This window comes from Sebastes fasciatus, chromosome 1 (assembly GCF_043250625.1).
Source record: "Sebastes fasciatus isolate fSebFas1 chromosome 1, fSebFas1.pri, whole genome shotgun sequence".
NCBI classification, from domain to species: Eukaryota; Metazoa; Chordata; class Actinopteri; order Perciformes; family Sebastidae; genus Sebastes; species Sebastes fasciatus.
Genome location: NC_133795.1, coordinates 33,097,118 through 33,118,036, shown reverse-complemented (window position 1 = coordinate 33,118,036; position 20,919 = coordinate 33,097,118). Strand labels below are relative to the sequence as shown.

Here is a 20,919-nt window from a genome sequence, read left to right as displayed (position 1 = left end):
ATGTTAATAATACACATAATAATATTGTGTAAATAATCCAGCGCCTCCGAAATCAATTTTACATATACCGTTATGATTACAGACTCTCTCTACTGATACATATCATCATCTTCTAGATACGCCTTTATTTTGAAATTCCCATGGCACATCTGTGTCACCATTTCTGTCCAAGAGCAGTAGTAACATTGTCAAATCATATTTTAGTGAGTGTATATAAATGTAGGGCTGGGCGATACGACGACATATATCGTCAAAACGATATAAAAAATGTCTATTGTTCATATTTTTCTATATTGTTTCCATCATGATGATATAATAATCAGCGAGGTTATGTAGGCTTTACATGCTTTTGATTTAGACCAAGATGTGTGTGTGGGTATAAATTTTGATGGGCCTCAATGTCTACCACCTGTCCTGTAAAATGCATTTATCAGCTGTTTCTGATTCATATTACATTTGCTGTCCCCTTTGCTAGGCCTGTATTTAATTATTTTAAATTATCTATAATTTCACTTGAAAATGTTCATTTTGCACTAAAGTTCTTAATAAAATGAGTAAATACTCAGTACTTTTCATTTGCCAAGTATTTAATTCACACAGGAGTATACAAAAATAGGCTTTACCATGTGGTTATTTCATATTTATTTATTGAACTACCAGAACACAGGCTATAACGTGATATATATTGTTATCGAGATATGAAATTACCTATATCGGGATAGAAGAATTTGGCCATAATGCCCAGCCCTATATAAATGTAACTGATTGTGTTAAATAGGCATATTGATCGCAGCCCGCTGAAGTGAATCAAATTAAATTCATACCGTGGCAGACTGATATCAACAGATATCGTATCATTGTCCAAAGAATCGACAGAATATAGTATGAAACTTGTGATTTACTAATGTCATCTCCACTCTGGCTGATGGTAGAACACGTCGGCATTCCTCTGAGATAATGTCTGTCTATAGTTAAACAATGTAATTTACTATGGAAATGTAAAGCCTGAGCATGTGTGTGTGTGTGCTGCATGCAATGACATGTCATAATAGCAGAGTAATTGCTCTTCACTTTATTGAGAGAGAGTGTGTGTGTGTGTGTGTGTGTGTGTGTGTGTGTGTGTGTGTGTGTGTGTGTGTGTGTGTGTGTGTGTGTGTGTGTGTGTGTGTGTGTGTGTGTGTGTGTGTGTGTGTGTGTGTGTGTGTGTGTGTGTGTGTGTGTGTGTGTGTGGGGAATACACAGGGTGCTCTGCTGAACACCCACCGCAGTCACTAAGGGGTTCAAGCTGAACGTGAGAAGGGGTCTGGAGACGGCAGAGACATTCCCATCACTAAAGGTCACACTACTGCCGATGTCAGCCACATCTGCTCACCGAGCGCAAATCCGTTTGGGACGACTAACAAAGGATTTCAGTGCAGCCGAGACACTGACCTTTCAATGTAGCAGCGAAAACTAGCCGAAGCACTTCAGGACGACAATCTTAATTATCGTCTAACAAGGTTTAGCCCTCCCACCCTTCCCAAATAAAGTGCGCCGTCAGACAATAGTAAGAAGAACGATCTGGATAATGAATATAATGATACCCACAGAGAATAGTCCATGTGTTGAGTTTTGCATTGTGAGAAAGGAATGGCAGTAATGCAGTGATGGTGTCGCAGCGGAAGAGGGCCTGGCATTCGAGGGATTGGTGTGTGTGTGTGTGTGTTTGTGTGTGTCCGTCCATGACTGAGTGCAGCATGGTGGCTTCTGCTCATCACTGTGAGTGGAACAGAGTGGGCTCTGTGCTCAGCACAATGAGACAGCAGTGGCAGCAGCCTTCGGGCAGGCAGGCAGGCAGACTGGCCCGGCCCAGCCCAGCAGCAGCCTGCCTCTCAGCAGCAGCAGTGGACTGAAGCCTCTTGTCTTTCTGCTGAGGCGCAGCGAGCTACCACAGAGGCCACAAGGAGGCAAGGAAACCCTGACTGCCTTCTCTGCTCTGACTGATTGGCCCGCTGACTAACATGCTGGTACGACTCCAGGACGCACACATGCAGAGTGAGACCGTCCGATCATATTAAGCTTTTAATATGGAGCTTGGCTCCTGAGCTGCTAGAATGAGATACTGCAATTTAAAAAAAAGAAAAAAAAGAACAAGAGCGGGAATGCTGAATCCAGTGTACGAGAAAGAGGGGTGAGGCTGAAGGAGAGGAGAATAGGAGGGTAGTAAGAGAAGCTCATTAGGCAACTCTAGCCTTCCTCCACTCAGTGTGGGCTTGGCTCCAGTGTTCATTAGCGTGAAGGGGAACTCAATGAGCAGCTAAGACTGAAGGCTTAAGCACGTCTACAGAATCAACCCTACAATGCTAATCAAAAGCAGCGCGCCAAAGAAATATAAATGTTATGTGTAATGAAGTCATAAAACAGGCTTTTAGCCTTAAGTCTCTCACCGCAATCTATTTTTACTCTACTCACCCATAAAGTGCGATGATTTCAAAACCTCACTGCTCTGTGGTTCACGCAGACCCCAGAGTCCCCCGAGTGAAGACACCCACTCGAGTACGCACCGTCACAGACGAACACCCAGTCGCATCTCGCCCACGTACGTAGAAGCATGCGCAAACATATGACACACACACACACCCATTTCTACAGCCACAGATGCGCACAAAGGTACACACACACACACACACATACATACAAAAACACACAGACAGAGGCAGGCATGCTCATACAGGCAGGAGCGGCTCCACAGTAAATACTGTGTACGGTGTTAGTTAGCAGGCGAGCGAGTCAGAGTTCTATTCTTAGCAGTGAATTAAGTAAAAAGCCAGAGGTGTCTTTTACATGGGGGCCTAATCTGGAGCATGAGACATGGATTATGAAATCAAAGCAAGATTGGCCCAGGTGTCTCCAACAATGCCAGCTAGTGTTCAGCACAATCCCTGCATGCAGGATTGAACAGACAGGCAGAAGAAGAGAGAAGGAAGGGATATGAGAGAGAGAGGAGAGAGAGGAGAGAGATGGAAAAAAAGCCAGACTATTCATCAGCAAACACACTTCCAACAATCCCCTCTTTTCCCTTCATCATCACACTTCAGTGCCAGAGTTTCATCACATTCACGCCAATGTTTAGGGCCGCCTCAGTACACAACCTTTGGCTGGGGGGAGGAAACGAAAAAGAGAAGGGGGGCAAATGTGAGGAATGTCCGACAGAAGAGAAAAGAGAAAAAGAGATTCCTGCTGGTTCAGTATTCGTCCTGCCAGCGTCTCCCATTGGTCTATCTGAGAAGGCGGGAATGAGGGAGAGAGACTGGAATAGAAAGGGAGAGAGAGAGAGAAAACCAGAGAGGGAATTCCTGTGGCTTGGCACACCGCACCGAAAGAGGCGTGGCCTGTCGTGTGTTTACAGTGTAAGACAGTGAGAAACAAGCTCTCTCCGAGGAGTCAGGGCCTCAGATCTGTTGCTCTTCCACTTTGTCTGCTGCTCACTTCACCACCGTTAACCGTTTTTGTCACAATCAAGCGAACAAAAAGAGACAAACCTCTTTTTCATCAGCTCTTGGAAATCGCACAGTAGTCGTGTTTTGTGCTTGTTTTAATGTTTTCTGCTTGTTGCTCCTCTGAGTTATTTGACTGGAGGTATTTGATGGCAGGAGTCCAAACTCTAAGCTGTCAGTTCTCTACATTAGGGCCTCATTACGCAGTCACCGCTGGTGGAGACTGGTGCTGCTGTGGCAAGTGCTTGTTCGGAGCAATCACAGAGGGAAAAAAGGGGGTCATCTTTCCCCGCACATAGACCCGTGAGTCGGTCTGCTACAGAGACAAGAAAAACTGCATGTTCTCTATAAAAACAGCCCCGAGCTAATCGTCGCCGACACACTCGTCATGACAAGCCGAAGCGCTCTGTAACATACTGTACATACATGTACACACAAGTTTCAACTCCCGCCGACATATGCTCAGACTTTCGAGCCCCCCGTCACACACCTCTTTCCTATGAGCACTCCTGTTCACATTAAACCGTTTTTTTTTTTTTTTGTAATGCTCGCAGCGAATGAATAAGCGACTCTTGTAGGCTTTTTAAAAGTACACTTGAGAGCTGCCCCCACTGGGCCCAGAGGATGAGAGCTTAAGGTTAAAAAGCCTATTTAAATTTCAGAGTGAGCGGCACACTCACAGCTAACAGCTAGCGGTCCCTGTAGCTTTTGCTCTGTGATGTACAAGTGGTTCCAAGCTTTTACACATATTAAAAAAACTAAAAAAGAGAGCGAGCAGAAGGAGCCAGCAGCAGGGGTGGTCACCTGTAGTGTGGCAGCGTAATGTGGTCACCGAATGAGAAACACGACTCTGGGCGTCAACCTCAGCTAAAGGTGCGAATACAGAAACCCCCATGCAGCATGCGGCGTATCCTATTGCAAGTCTGCACGGGACTGTGTAAGGTCTATCAGGTTGCAAAGTGCTAAGTATCAGTGTGGGCATCACATTTCCGTACTGAAGATAACAAGAGCCTGCTGCCTGTTGTTGTAGAGGAAAAAAAGGTGCTGCAGTGCAGATAGTTGTGTATTTTGGTGTGGGTTGCATTGCAGAGAAGCTTTAGGCATATGAGCGTGTGCTTGTGTGTGTGTGTGTGTGTGTGTGTGTGTGTATCTCCCCTCCACTAGAGTGCTCCTCTCTCTGTGGGGAATAGTGCTATAGGTGGTTGGAGAAGTGGGTGGGGTCAGGGTGCAGCAGTGTAGCCAGGTGTGTGTTGGAGCTGGAGGCTGGATGGCTGGCTCTAGTACCTTGTTAGTCACAGTGTTGATTGCCAGTGTTGGAGAGGCACTTCCAGAGATCATACACTCCATCCCCAAAGACTCCGACTCCAGGCTGTACGGCGTAGAAGCCTGTGGGGGTTGGGGGCGGGGTGTGGAGGCAGACACAAAAAAAATAATAACAATAAAAATTCAACACTATCTAATTATCAAAACACATGAGATCTCACTGCAGCTCGCAAGGAAAGAGCTGTATTATGTTTGTGACAAATCTTCTGCTCAGACCAGATACACATCCATCTGCACAATATATATATAAAAAATAGGGCTGTCAAGGTTAACGTGATAATAACGCAAATTCACTTCAACGCCACTAATCGATCTTCCGAAAGTTGTAGCGGGCTCAGTTTTAAAGCTAGAGTGAAGATACTGGTATCATATGAAACTAGAAAAACCTAAGGAATCCACGAAACCATGTCACACTACCTTGTCAGGAAGGAGGTTAAATAACGCTCCAAACCTGTGCTAAATTTTGGTGAGGAAAAACTGGCATGGCCATTTTCAAAGGGGTCCCTTGACCTCTACCCTTAAGATATGTGAAGGAAAATGGGTTATATGGGTACCCACGAGTCTCCCCTTTACATACAGCTGTTGTTGCCTGTTGGGCTTGAGAGTTTTCCATGTTATAACTTGAGCATTTTTTTTATGCTAAATGCAGTACCTGTGAGGGTTTCTGAAAAATATTTGTCATTGTTTTTTGTTGTTAATTCATTTCCAACAATAAATATATACATACATTTGCATAAAGCATCATATTTTCCCACTCCTATGTTGATAAAAGTATTAAATATTTGACAAATCTCCCTTTAAGGTACATTTTGAACAGATAAAAAATGTGATTAATTTCCGATTAATCATGGACAATCATGCGATTAATTGCGATTAAAATATTTCATCTTGATTGTGACAGCCCTAATAAAAAATAAACAGGATATCTATTGTCATTTGGCAGAGCAACACCTTTATTTAGGTCACATTTGAACTGTGCCTTCTGAGACGATGGAGACAGCAGCCCCCCCATCCCATCCCTCACCTCCCACCCAAACACACGTACAGTACACACACACACACACACACAACCATCCCAGTCTTGCTGTATAGGCGCACTGTTGTGAGAGATAACTGCCATGCCTGTCTCACAAAACTGCTTACTGTAAGAGGATTGGCTGCCAACAATACCATTTTTAATTCATGATAAACATAAATGAGATTTCACAAACTCTCAATTTCAATGTCTGAGACCCTTAATGGAAAGCCTTGTAGGCAGACAGTGTCTAGAGGGGGGGTGGGGAGCACGGCGCATGTGTCCTACAGAAAACACACTTGGTGCGTTCTTTTGTGTCGTGCTCAAATGCATCAGGAGACTGTTGGCAGAGCTGCATATTAAAAACAATGTGCCCTTTTCTGCACCTTTACATTTGTTGTACATAAAATCTCACACCAGCAAAGTGACTGAATTGAATGAGTGTGATAGTATTTCGATGCTGTAGGGCGACTACATGAACAGCATGTTAAGTTTTATGGGTGCGTGCTAGAGAAAATGTTGTGCGTTGTGCGCGTGTGAGTCTGCCTCGCCAGCCTAACAGGGTCCTCCTTTCCTCGAAGCCCCTGCTCAGCCACATTGTGGGGAATGAGGAGACAAGAGCTCGTTGTGTCGGGATGCCCCAGGGCCAGGTCAATCTGAGCGGCTCACTAAAACCCGTACAGCTGTACTTTAACGCTGGACGAAACTCATCCATAATTAAAGACAAAAGCCTCCCGCTCAGAATAGCCGGCGCGCACAGCTCTGCATTAATTGATGTTTGTTAAAAAAAAAAAGTGAGTGCAGAATATAATGTATGTAATGGCTGCCTCGGGCATAGTTTATTAATAAGGACCCCACTTCATGACGGGCTAGCGAAGCAGCATGGAGAGGCAGTTACATAAAGTCTGGATATGAACTCCTACTGAGTCGCTGTGTGTGTGTGTTTATGCATGTGGTATAGAGAAAGAGTGGGAGAGAAAGGAGGGCAAAAGGAAAGGAGGCACAAGCAGAGACACAGAGGCACAGACGAATACTGAACCGAGTCGAGAGGGAGGCAGAAGCTTTAGCATATGTAGAGAAATGTGTTTTCTTTCTGTCATCAGACTCACCCGCTCTCCAGACCGCGGCCTCTTCTTTGGCCGTGTGGGCAAGGCGTCCTCCTTTGGGTTGGTGTCGATTGCCCAGTAAGAGCCCTGCAAGAAAAAGACCTCATTACATATTGCTTTTTCTCGTGACTTTCCTACTGGACTGAGACGTTTCCTCTCTCACGTGACAGCACACAAGCATCAAATCTTTCTTTTGCTACAACATTATTTAGATATCAGAGGCCTCGTCTGCTCTGCTAAAAGTCTGCCCTATCAGCCCGAGCCCTTTATTTGAGTTGATAGCTGTGTGTTTGTGTGGCGTGTGGGTGGGCTTTGTTAGTAAGAAAAAAGGCTTGGCTTTTCCTCCTCTGCGGCTGCTTCTCAATGAGAGGCTGGTGAGGGCAGCTGGTGGTGGTGAAATGCTAAGCCTTTCCTGAAGCTGTACTTCCTCAGCCTCAGGTACTGAATCAGAGCCGCTGTTGCCAAGGATGAAGGCTCCACAGTCTCAGGCCAGGAAGCGAGGCAGCGCTAGCCCTGCCGTGTTGCTTTCTTGTTAAGGTCTGAGCAAGGCTAATCAAGGAGAGAACAGTTGGGCTGGCTCTGGGGCTGCAGCTAGCAATTCCACAACCAGGCTGCATTATTTATCTTTGCATTCGGCCCCATTTAATTTATTTTTCAATGGTTTTCTTCCTCGAAGCCGACAGGAACGCCGCGCTCACAGCACAGATTTTTACCCTACGGCCCTGCAAGTTCTGAATTTATTTTTAATATTTCATATGACCCCTGATAAAATCTCAATTGTCCAGAGAAAGTGAGATCAGGACCTTTAAAATTACTTCCTTAGCAGAGAGAATAATTGTTATTTCCACGAGAAATACTCTGAACAACAGCAGAGGCCATAGAACAGGCTGTATCTCAAGTATCTATACAATAACCGCTGCATAATGGTCCTGCTCTTGTAAAAGCCAGCGAATCTGTTATTTTCACGCAGCTCACATACACCACTGCTGCGATTGTTAAAATGAAAAGCCAGCGTTGGCCTATATTTGTCAGGGGGTTAAAATTATAAGTTTTAATATGTGCGAGGCTTTGGGGTCAATTAACATTTTCCTCAGAGGGAAGAATAATTCACAGCACAATCAACCAGAGATGAGGAAACATCTTATATTGATGTAGGCTACAGTAAAAATGCAGCAGAAAGCTCATTACCCACCCTGTGTTTTTACAAGAAGCTTCACCGAAGAATATATGTAAAGGTGAGAAAAGGTGTCTGTTCATCCCTGTGTTGACATGCAGGGGTTAAACGCAGGGGTGCAGATCCAGATGTTTTAAAAATACGGGGTCAGAGAGACAAAGCCACGCTTGGTGGTGTTTCTTTTAATTAGGGGGGGAAGAAAACATTAAGTTAACCCTCATGGGAGGGGAGTTTCTGCATTTCCCTACACCCACCCCAAGAGAGTTGGCAGGAAAAAAGAAAAACACATAAAGAGTCATTAAATTATTCACAAATATACTGAAGCATACTGTAGCAATGCCAAGCGAAGTGAGCCCGTGGAGTCTGGGGCAAAGCCACAATATCCTCTGCAGCCATAAAACAAAGGCTGCTGTAAAGATTTTTTTTTTTTTTTTTAAACAAATCCTGATAACAGGCGTACTTCTACCTGCTCTCTTCCCGTAAATGACGCAGCTCATTTTCATACATCAACATGAATTTTGTCATCTAGTTCCCCTTTTGTGTGTAAATATAGGAAGGACAAACACAACAAGTACACCGGTTATCCTGGCAACTCCGGGCCGAGATATAAGAGCAATTAAAATACAGATTATTAACGGTAACCTTCACAGGCTTGCATTTCTACCTCCGAAGTAGACAGGGTGTGTGTACGTACAATACCGGCTGTCATCTCTTACACCATCTCGGAGAGAGAGAGAGTCAGACGGAGAGCGACATGACTCTCCTATCTCATCCAACCAGCAGTTCTCATATTCCTGCCACATTACAATATTGATGCAACATATCAAGAGCGGCTAGCGCCTCTTTGAAGTTGTCTTCGGGGGGGAAGGGAGTGAGGAAAATTCCAAATTAAACATTAAGGATGCGAGCATGTTGGCCATGCATTTGGAATGGGATCCATACAGCAATAGATTATTTTGTATTTAGTGGAGCAGCTCCCAGGAGTGTCAATATCAGAGGATTACAGCAAAACATGAAATTAGCATTCAGTCCCCATCCTCTACACAGCTAGGCGTAGCTCTTCATGCATGTGTGTGTGTATGTACGTGTGTGTGTGTAATTATTTGTGCGGTTCCCTAAGCATATGTAGCGTATGCTCTGACAGTGCCGGGATGAAATCTGGGTTAGGCTACATATGGTTAGACCTATGCATGCCTTTAGAGTAAATATAGGCTCCTTCTTCATGAAGTACTCGGTGGACCAGGGGGACGCTACTTATCGGGGTTGATGTCGCTACAGATTGTGAAGTAAATCGGGCTGAAAAAGGAACTGTAGGTGGTACAACTGAAATACAAATGTCAAATTAACATGTTGGACTATACATCCTTTTACAGAGAAGAGAAACGGGAGCTGAGTAGAGAGCAAATGAGGGCTGACTTTTTTTCCTGAATAGGTTCAGGTTCACCTTGAGTAACTACTTCAGGGATGCAAGATTCTGGGATCTCATTTATAACAAAACGGGGCCTGAACGAGGCGTACTCCACTCCCAACACAAAAGTTGTGAGATCTGTAAAAACAAACTTGAGAGGAGAATGTGCGCACCTGTACGGGAAATCTGAACATTTTTGAGACGGGGGGGAAATTGGCGATGCAGATGGTGAGGAGATGAATTGAAGCCAGATTGTATAATGATGCCGCTCACAAATTTAATTTCACTTAATATCAAATGTTAATTACATGTTATCTTAAACATTAAAACCAGCAGTGTTATTTGTGTTTGTACTATAACTATTCCTTAAGCAATTTGAAAAGATATAAGACAACTCAAATCTTAAATCAAAGTTTTCTACTACTGTGCATGCATCACCAAGTACAATTTGAGTTTTCATATAGTTTTTGTGTGTAAAACAGCTGAAGTGAAGTGAACACGACTGTGCTGTCAGGCACACAGAGCGCACTGGAGACACCGCAGTGCACCACACACACTCTGCTTTCTCCATCACTTCACCCAGCACACCATCACCATCTGCACATATGGATTGTGTAAATTAGCAAAGTCTGGGAAATAAAGTGACAGCTCTCGAAAAAATCCTCACACTCCGTATCCTCATTATCAGTCCTAATGCAGGCCAAGTTCATCATAAGAATACTTAAATAAATAAAATTGTGTTCACTTGTCAAACGTCCATTTTCAAACGATATCCAGGGTGGGGGATATTACCGATTGTTCCAATCATTTTGGCAAGTTGTGAAGCGATCAGTCTGATTGCTGTAAACATATAAATTACTGACACTCTTGAGTAATGCTGCGTGATTCACCGTAAAGAACCATTGATCAGCAGGCTCGTTTATATGCAGAAACATTCATGAGGTGGTTTTGCATTGACCATTTATGGTTGAATGTGGGCGTGTAGAGGGCGGGATATAAGGCTGATTCACGTGCGCACATTTCCAGGCGGACTGTGATTTATAAAGGGAACATTGCCTGCAGGTGTGCGCACGCACGGTTGTATACTTTTTTTTTTTTTTGGCGCATGCCATTTTCAGCTTTTGTGCACACTAATGATGGGACGATATAGGATTTATTGCGGATCGTGATCAAAAACATCCACAATTAGTTGATCGTTGTGAATTTCCATTATCGGGATAATCGTGAATGACTTGAAAAAGCGGACTAGCAAGTGATAAATAGGACCTGATTTTAAAAAGACAGAAATTATCATGTAAAAGAACAGACTCATACAGTACTTTTTAAAATTAAATTATCCTATATTTATGCAGGGGGACCTTATGATTTATGATTACCTCATTTAAGATTTTTTTTTTTTTCCCACAAAAAAAAAATGTTTGTCCTATCTGTGATGCAATAAAACTATTTGTTTAGTAAAGTGATTCCAGTATATTTTAGTGCCATTTTAAGAGTTTCAAGCATATTTTGATGATTATCCAGCTAATATCGTGAATAGAGATGACCTGAATGCTTCGAAGCTTCGACCATTGCCACGGTAATCGTCCTCCAAATCACTATTCGAATGCTTCGTTAATAAAAATGTATATATAAGTATGATATAATAATTAGAAATTCCAAATTAGCCCATGTAATGAGGAATAATCCCACAACATTATTCATTATTCATATTCAACGTTACTTATTATTAGTTTTTCTCAGAGGGATATTGCTGTTTGTTGTGTGTAGAGGTATGTGTGTGTACAGTAGTGCGGCAGCGGCACTGAAACGGGGGAGATGAGACAGACAGAAGAACATGTCATCCCGCTGCACCGCGAAGCTTCGAATACCTTCAAATATTTCTCACGGAAGCTTTGAAGCCAAAAAATAAATGTGTATTCGGGACAGCCCTAATCATGAATCACAATTATTTTGGCCAGGATACTTGTGACGTGAAATTTTCATATCGTCCCATGTCCAGTGTGCATGTACACTTTTAGTGTGGATCCCACACACTGTTTTATAGATGAGACCTCTGACTTCTACCCTGATATGGCCCCATTCTACCAGTCTTTCACTTTTTTTCCCATCACCCACATCTGCTGTCTGCGCTGGTCCAACAAACTAGTCTCTCCTTACATTTGAAATGCAATTCTGTGGGGGTGGGAGGTTCATAATAGATTACGAGCATGCCATGCATTTCCAGACTCAGAGTCCTGGCAGCCATTCAAAGGTAACATTTTTCTACCAGAGATAGAAGAGAGATAGCGTGATGTTGTGAATTCTGACAGCTGAGAAACTAAACTAAACATATTTGTATATTATATATTGTAAATTGCATGCATTCTTTTCAGTTTATAATCAAATTCGTGTTTAACAGGCTCACCTTTCCTGGGTCATCTTTGGAGCGAGGCACTTTGAGAAAACACTTGTTCAATGACAGATTGTGCCGTATTGAGTTCTGTGAAAGGAAAACAGAGAGAGAGAAAGGTGGCGAGGTGAGTGAACACATGTCAAAAATCAGATTACACAAACAAGTCTGCAGTACTCGAGGTTGGAGATATTCACAGCCAGCAGCAACAAGGGCGTACAACTTGTTGGCATGTATCATTTAGGTTTAGTCACAGCTCCTGTCATCGAGGTCAGCTCGTTTCAGTAGCGTGAGATCTGGCCTGCGACTGTGTCCAGATTTCACTCTGCGCACATATACAATCTGTGCACAACGCCACCAGGAAGCAATATCTTTCATCAATGTCCAACAAACTGCATTCTGGTTGCACAACATATCGAATTCCTCGGGTGCCAAAAATAGGAGCCAGAAGGAATCCCACACTGGGATGGTTGCTGATACCGGGGCCTGATATTAATTAATGCTTCAGCGAGCTCCTGTGGGGGGAGGAAATAAATTATGTAGATCATTCTGAAAGTTAACTCATTACGGTGTTACAAGCTCCTCCACAACGGTGAAGAGGGAGGTTCATCCAGCTGCCTGATTGGGGAGGCGAGGTGGGCTGAAGTAGCCACAAGGGCTGGAGAGCGATGCTCCAGGCCTGGGTTAACCAGCCACAGCAAGGCCCTCAGAACCAGCTGGAGGCAGGCCAGCCGAGGGCTTACAAGAGCCAATGGATGCACACGTTTCTCCACTCCACTTTATGGAGTGGTATTGACAGATGGCCACACTAAAAAGCTGTAGGATTCTCTGATGAGTTTAACGGATGCACAAGATAAGTAGAGAGAGGCACAGAGAGACAGAGAGAGAGAGAGAGAGAGAGACAGAGAGAGAGAGAGAGAGAGAGAGAGAGAGAGAGAGAGAGAGAGAGAGAGAGAGAGAGAGAGAGAGAGAGAGAGAGAGAGAGAGAGAGAGAGAGAGAGAGAGAGAGAGAGAGAGAGAGACCCCCAAGTGCAAAAGATGGGAGCTGCTTATTCAACAGTATTATAGGCAATTATACCACAGGAGGGATGATAATGACAGCCTCGTTGTAATGCTGTCAATCTTTCTGGTTAAATCACTCTGAAATGCCAATGCAAAACTGTTCTCCAACAGAAAAGAGAGAGGGGGAAACTGGCGCCACAGTCAAAACAATTCTGTTCTTGTGCCAGAAGGGAATATTTTCTGAAAGTGAAACTCAACCCAAAATCTATCTTTTTGAGTATCAAACAATCATTCCCGTAGGCTTGAAAGAGGGTTGTAAAAAGTCTGCTGTTTGCTCCTTCACAAAGAATTCCATGTTACAATGGATCCCCAAAAAACGTGTTGACGACACTGGCTCTCTGTTGCAGCTCGCATCGAGTTCAGGACTCTGGTGGTGCTAGCCTGCAGGGCAGCGAAGGGAACTACTCCTTCGAACATCCGAACCATGGCCAAACCTGCACTCTGACACGCCCGTTGCACAAAGGAGCACAATGCCCTCCTGGTCAAGGCTCTACTCTTCCCTGCGGTGGTGGAATGAACTGCATACCCGAAGTCAGGACCGCAGAGTCACCGCCCTTACTCTGCCGCAGGCTGGAAACCAGACTTTTCAGACTACACCATGCTTAGCACTTACTTATTGTCCTTAGCACTTGTACTGTAGCACTGAACATGCTTTCAGTTGTTTAATAAGGGTTTGCACTTAAAATGTTTGATGACATCTCACTCTTGCTCTCTTATCAAGGTTGAATTTATTGTATGACATTTTTTGTAAGTTGCTTTGGAAAAAAAATGTCTGCAAAAAATGAATGTGATGTTAAAAACGTTTTCAGAGTGGAAGAAAAAAACGTCCAATAGAACCTCATAACATACTTGAATCATAATCCACTACTCTACCTCGAGTAAAATGGCTGAAGAAGCTCCTTCCGTGTGTTACAATATCGCCTTTCCTCAAACTACAAAACTCTCCTTGGAAGTAGCGTAAGAGAAGTGGATTATGCTTTAGGACATTTTGACCCTCTTTGTCTCACTACCATTGTAATCCAATATAACTGACACAAATTCACGATAACCATAGCTCATCCTGTTGTTTCCAAAGGAGCTCAATACTAAATTTTAACAGCCGGCTGTTAAGACTGCAGGGCTGAGTGTTTGATACTCAAAAGATTTTGGGCGGAGTATCACCCAAATACCTGAACTGAGGAAATTAAAACCAACATCAACACGGCGCACAATAGACAATAGGGTAATAAGAGACGCAGATTCTCATAAACCATGTGAGAAGCAGGCACAGTACGCCTACACACGAGATTATCAGGAATCAAAATAAAGTTGACACAAAACAGAAGATGCCCGCATTTAAAACACTTTCATATCAATAAATCTGTGAAGTATTTTCTCGATTAACTGATTAATTAGTCTACGGCACGTCAAAAAGAGTAAGAAATCCCCATCACAAGTTGTGAGAGCCCATAGTCACATCTTCAAATGTCTTGTGTTATCTGAACCCAAAGATATTCATATTTATTTTAAATAATATAAAACAGAAAAGTAGAAAACCGTCACATTCATCTTCATATTTGTTTGAAACTGCAATGATTAATCAGCTATCAATGAATTAATTTTCTGTTGACTGATTGCATTGGCTCTAGTTTACCGTATTTTAAGCATTACCACAAGCACACAAACATTATGGTCCATTACAGCCTCCGTTACACGCCAGAATACATTCATGGAGAGGTCTCAAACCACAATATATTTTGGTCACACTGCTATCGGATCTTCAAAACTAGATACGGAAGCACTCAAGCTTGCACTGCGATCAGTGGTGGTCTGAACGTAATCCAGCCACAAGATAGCCACCTTCCCTGACGCAGGGAAACGCTAATCTGTAGAATCAGATCTGAAAAGTCACATAGACTTGATACATGAATCCAAACGCAATAAGACAGGCAAAGTGATCTGGCTGCTCTAGTGTAGGAGTAAGGGGACTGATTGACCCCAACGTTGAGTTCACATAAACGTGACTCTGAGGCTCACAGATGCTCGTCCTCGTCCCAACCCGACTTCTTAACACCGACTGCAGTGACGGCACCATTACACAGGCCTTGTCCTTTTAGCCACGCTCTGTCCCTTGCCTTGTCACAGTTCGACTTGAGCTCAGATGAATAAAACAAAGTGAACGCAGAATGCGATCATGCATAGTGGATGGTGACAAACAGATATGAGGCTCTCAAGTTAGCCAGCCACTGTAGGCTACTTTAAAACATGTCCAACAGGGGAGTGTCTGAGCGGGACGGTGTGTGATGCAAGCTGTACAATGACATATACACACTTAAGTACTTAAAAAACATTTTCCCCTCACAGCCTTCGAGTGTGTGTGTGTGTGTGCCACTTGATGCCAGGCGGACAGGAGCAGCTGAACTTGCGCAGCGAGGTGGCTCTATCCATTAAGGACCTTCTGCTGGGCCTAAATCATTGATACAGTCAAGCAGCCAAGGCCTGCCGTTACATTAGAAGTTTACTTTTTAATGAACTCTTACTCTGCCTGCTCTCTTCTCCTCCTGACAGGCCCCTGCGCCCGCCTCGACGTCCCCATATTGTGTCAGACATACTCTTTCCACTGCTTGTGGTGTGAAACTAACAGGCTGTGGGTCATTTGTAGGCGAAGAGATGAACCAGAACAAAAGGGGACTTTAAGATATTACAACTGCAGCAGGGGGAAGAAACAGGATGACAGCGACAGTCGCTGCATTTGATAGATCGCAGTGTGTTTGCTGAGTAGGAGGGAAAGGGGAGAGCAAGACAACGATAGGCTGATGAAAAATTAAGGCCAATTACCGCTGCGCATATAAACAATATGTCAGCATCTGAGCAGCAGCTCCTTAGATTTACAATCTAAGTCTGTGTGAGTACAAAGCTTTACGACAGTGGGCTATAAGGTGTGCATTAGGGTACGAGTGGATCTACAGTACGGAGAGACGTGAAGTAGGTGGAAGAGGTCAGAGGGTGTGAACAGCGATACACAAAGTGAGTCAGACAGAGCTCACTGCAGGGGTCCTGCCCAAGTGCTGCCCAGCATCTACCTGCAACCCCCACAGAGCACTTCATACCCAACCTCAGCACAAGCCTGTGTGTGTGTGTGTGTACGTGGGATGCCTCCTACACACCTAAAAAAATCACACACACACACTGGTACGTGTCTCCTAACAAATGGCGGTGATTTAACACACCAGGACAGCAGTGGAGGCGTAAGCAGCTCCGCCCTCGCTGCCCCCCACCCCTGCTGAGGAGCGCTGCAGCTCAGCAGAAGGGCCGCCAGGGGAAAGTAGGTCAGGCTGACCTCTGCGCTCGGCGTGTCAAACGTTCAGAGTGAACTAAAGGGACAGGCCGTGTCAGAGCCCTGCTCCTCACAGCTGGGGAGGAGAAGGCACCCTGTGCACACGGCCAGGGACCCAAGGGAGCGAACTCGGCATGCTGGGACAGACACACGTATGCACACATACCGGTTATGACATAGGGACTATGACATAGGGACGAACACCAGCAGCCGAGGGAGAGGAAGAGTGGTCCAACGTGAATAAATCAATGCCCCCGTAGGTTCCTGTCCTTCCCACATTCACACCATCTTCCTGCAACTTTATGCCTCTAGACAAAGCTTTAAAAAAAATACAGTGTGTGGGGGCTCTAGCCAACCAACACACGGCCCACTCTTCTATTTCCCACAACTGCAAAAAAACAGTTGCGGTTTTACTTGAAACATTCCTGAGTGAGTGTACAATGACCTAGAGGTGCTCTTAAAGTGTTAAGATTAAACTCCAAATGGAGGGGAACTTAAATGCTGCTGGATTTGCCATCTTCGTGATCAAAGTGTTCTCCCTGCTGTAGCATTGCAGTGTGTGGGAAAATAGGCAGTGGCGGACGGTTTCAGGGACCAGCGGTTAAACATTACAATGACCTCCGCTGCAGGAGCGGCTCATAAAGGCAAATGCTCCAACTAAAAATGATTCCCGAGTTAAATTTACATTTCCAATAAAGAGCAGGTCTGGGGAGAAAAGCAAAAGGATGCACAGTTTCAAAGCTTAGGGTGAGGCGAGGTTAGTTTAGGTGACAGTGTGTGTACCCAAACAGTCTTTTCACAATCACAATGAAATAGAAGACAGCATGTACCATGGGGCTTTTAGAGTGAAAAAACAGCCATGTAAAAATATTATACAGGTCTGTGTTGCCACATCTAATATTGTGTGTGGAGCGTCTGTACAATGACAAATCAGAAGAATCAAACCTTGCTGGAGCCATCGCTTGGAGGATAGGACCTCAACCTCTAATTGACCTGTCAGCGAGTCTGAATGATGGAGGGATATAAAAGACTTGAGCCACTGCCGAGATAGATGCTTCAGATCGGTTTGAAAAATACAGAAATAAGATCTGTTGGATGGATGAATGGTGAGACGGAGAGAAGGAACAACTGGTCATTGAGTGGGTGAGTTGAGCGAGTGAATGAATGAATGAAACTAATGGAAAGAAAGACAGACCAAGAGAAAGACATGAGTGCCGGGTACATGTTACTGATAGGGCTGTCAAAGTTAACACGATAATAACGCGTTGATGCAAATTCATTTTAACGCCACTAATTTCTTAACGCATTAACGCAATCGATCTTTCTGAGGTTGTAACGGGCTCAGTTTTAAAGCTAGAGTGAAGATACTGAAACTAGAAATACTAGCCTGTCACGAAGGAGGTTAAATAATGCTCCAAACTTAGGCTAAATTTTGGCGAGGAAAAACTGTCATAGCCTTTTTCAAAGGAATCCCTTGACCTCTGGCCTCAAGATATGTGAATGAAAATGGGTTCTATGGGTACCCACGAGTCTCCCCTTTACAGACATGCCCCCTTTATGATAATCACATGTAGTTTGGTTCAAGTCATATTCAAGTCAGCACACTGACCGCTGTTGTTGCCTGTTGGGCATGACTTTGCCATGTTATGATTTGAGCATATTTGTTATGCTAAATGCAGTAGCTGTGACGGTTTCTGGACAATATTTGTCATTGTTTTGTGTTGTTAATTGATATCCAATAATAAATATATACATACATTTGCATAAAGCAGCATATTGACAGCCCTAGTTACTGAACATGGAGTGTAGGTATCGCTAAAAAGAGTGGCTGGTGCGAGTAGACAGCACTGAAATAACGAAATTTCATCATCAGGAAGTCCGTCTAAAATGATGAAGCATTTCTTGCTGCATGATAGAAGAATGCTGCTTCATTCTTTTTCTTTAAATAAAATTAGTTTTTAGTTTTTTTTAATTGTCAACTATTCTGATAGGCTAATTTTTATTAATAATTTAAGTAATTTTTCAAACAAAAAGCTCCAAACATTCTTTGGTTTCAGCTTGTTTCAGATGTGAGGATTTGTTGCTAGACTTGTATATATGTACGATAGTACTCTGTATATCTTTGGGTTTCAGACTAGGGCCAAACGATTTTGAAAAAATATCTAATTGTGATTATTTTGACTGATATTGCAATCGCGATATGATTTACGATGTTAGAGGGAATGATACTTTTTACATCATTATTCTCATTTTCATTGAAAACCATTAAAATTATTATGGTGTGATTTTTGCGGTGATCTGTAGCAAACAAAGATGTTTTCTTAAGCCTTTAGAATATGATGTGTAGGCCAGGACATTTCTGCAGCACAATATCGTTTTGCGCCTCCTGCGATTTGAAAATTGGAGTAGGCCATATTGCGATTTTGATTGAATTTTGATTAATTGTGCAGCCCTAATTCAGACTGAAAAACGAGTTGAATACGTCACATTAGGTTGGAGGAAACTATAAGTGCCATTTTTCACTATTTTCACATTCAACATTGAAAATAACAAATCAAATGGTCTTTTAGTGTTTAACCTCGACAAAATTGTATGATTTAAAAAAAATAGCAAATACAGAATATTCTCAAGTATTTAATCTGCAGCAAGAGATTTTGAGAATAGTAAGTTTATCATTTATTTCAGTACTGGGAACAACAATATCTCCGTATCTCTCCACTTAACAATTTCATTGACAGTTACATTTCTGCCAAGCCCAATGAAAAGTCAAACCTGAAAATCAAAAAGGGGTGACAATGAGGAGCGGTAAGAAGTGAGTGCAGCAAGCAAGCCCACATTAAAGAAGTGAATCAGTAGAGATACAGTACCACACTCTCCCTCTCTCTCTCTCACACACACTCACAGGTAGATTACTGTATTTTTAGGCCTTTGTTATTTTATGTGGCCCCTGTGACATGCCCACCAACACAGAACATCCTCTCAGCCTTGGGGATCTGCACCGAGGCCAAGGAATGTAGCACCTTCGCTGTCTATTTGTAGTGGGTGTGGGAAGACATGTGGGATGCCACAGCATTCGCTCAGCAAGGTACCGCTTTAAGAAAAAAAAAATGATTTATTGGACACACATACACACAGGTGTGTAGAGAAAGGTAAGTTGGTCCAGGTGCAATCACCAGATGATTTAATCCTGTTAGCTGTGAGAAGAGCTGCGACCCTGAGGCCGTTAGAACGAGGCTCTTCTGACTGACTGGATGAAAACCTGCTGTGTGATGACAAAGGAGCGCCGGGATGCTGCTTGCTTCACTTTATGAACACTTATAACCACTGTCACTTTCTGCTTTACTGCATGAAAATCATGATAGTAGTAGGTAAAGTGGGTTTTCTTGGGCTTCAATAATGACATGAAGCATCTATTAAAGACATTTATAATTATATTATAACACTACTAACGCCTTATTGACTACAGTGACCCCCTCCCCCACCGACACCATACTGTCAGACTCAAGAAGTCTGCCAACACACACCGCCAAGCTCGCTCGCATCTAGCGGAGCTACCGAGAGACGCAGAGCCCACACTCAAATACAAATGAAGTCAACTATAACGATTTTCAACTTGATTTTTTTCAACCATCTTCAAAGGCATTTGATCTGCCTCCCTTGGTATCTGGTAGTTATGTGTTGGCATGCTAGGTTTTAAACCCCGTAGTCTCTGATCTTTACTGACTTGTATGTAGTTTTAATAAAACATAAACACTTTGCTTGCCTGCTGCAGAAAAATACATGCCAAGGTGAAATCTGTCATCAATATAATAACCTGCTACCCCGCGCTAGGAGAGCTCTACGTCTATGTCCATAACGCAAAGACAAAAGAAAATGAGCAATCAAGAAGAATCTAAATGATCGCTAACTTTTGCTATGTAGACCAAGGTCATCTGGTGTAGCACATTGAGGTATTATAGTAATTAGAACTCAACAGCCACTTGTGCAGAAGGAGATGACACTATGGGGAAATTGTATTTTTCTCCCCCCCACCCCCCCGCCCCAACAGTGAGCATTTGGCTAAATTAAACCCATTTTTCACTGGCGGGCTCATATAATGAAGGCGATACAAAGAAATTAGCTTGATAAGCGATTACATGTTGTGTGGACTCAAAAAGAACATGTTATCAGGAGAAGTGAGAACAGTGACGGCAGCAAAAAAAACCCGACCTTTCAGAACATTTACAATAGTGAAATGCTTGAACTTTATTATAAAGAGCTGTAATTAATGAAAATAAATACCAGGAACAAAGACAAAAAAATAATAAAAGCTGCCAAGGTTCGCCTGCCACTGCAGGGGAGCCAATTGAGATGACAGCTGAGGTCACTGGTTTGCATCAGCCTCCACAGGTGTATTGTTTTCCAGAGACCAGCTCCATACATTCAAACTGCAGGAAAGGCAAAGAGGATAGACAGAGAGGCCGCAGGTACAAAAAGTGGAGAAAAAAAAGAAAAGCCGCCTCAGATATTTATTCTAGATAAATACAAGCTAACAGACGTCTACAGCAACACTAGACTATCTCTGATAACTACAGCAGTCGTAGCAGACCGAGCTGTCTACACATTAACCAAAGAAATCTGCAAACATAAAGTCAAAGTAGAGCTTACCTG

General features: G+C 43.3%; 1 protein-coding gene across 3 annotated transcripts in view; it reads right to left on the bottom strand.

Annotated features, from left to right (window-relative positions):
• The window catches only part of foxj3 (forkhead box J3), a 91,905-nt gene that overhangs the window by 17,777 nt on the left and 53,209 nt on the right, over window positions 1–20,919 (bottom strand). For all 3 annotated transcript variants that reach the window (XR_012594961.1, XM_074644250.1, XM_074644240.1), the window contains exons 3-5: window positions 11,907–11,981; window positions 6,924–7,007; window positions 4,761–4,862 (exon numbers count right to left, since the gene is read on the bottom strand). Coding sequence is in view for 2 of the 3 variants with exons in the window: in XM_074644250.1 (XP_074500351.1) it covers window positions 4,761–4,862; window positions 6,924–7,007; window positions 11,907–11,981 (261 nt within the window). In the remaining variant the exon portion in view is untranslated. The remainder of the gene's footprint in view (window positions 1–4,760; window positions 4,863–6,923; window positions 7,008–11,906; window positions 11,982–20,919) is intronic.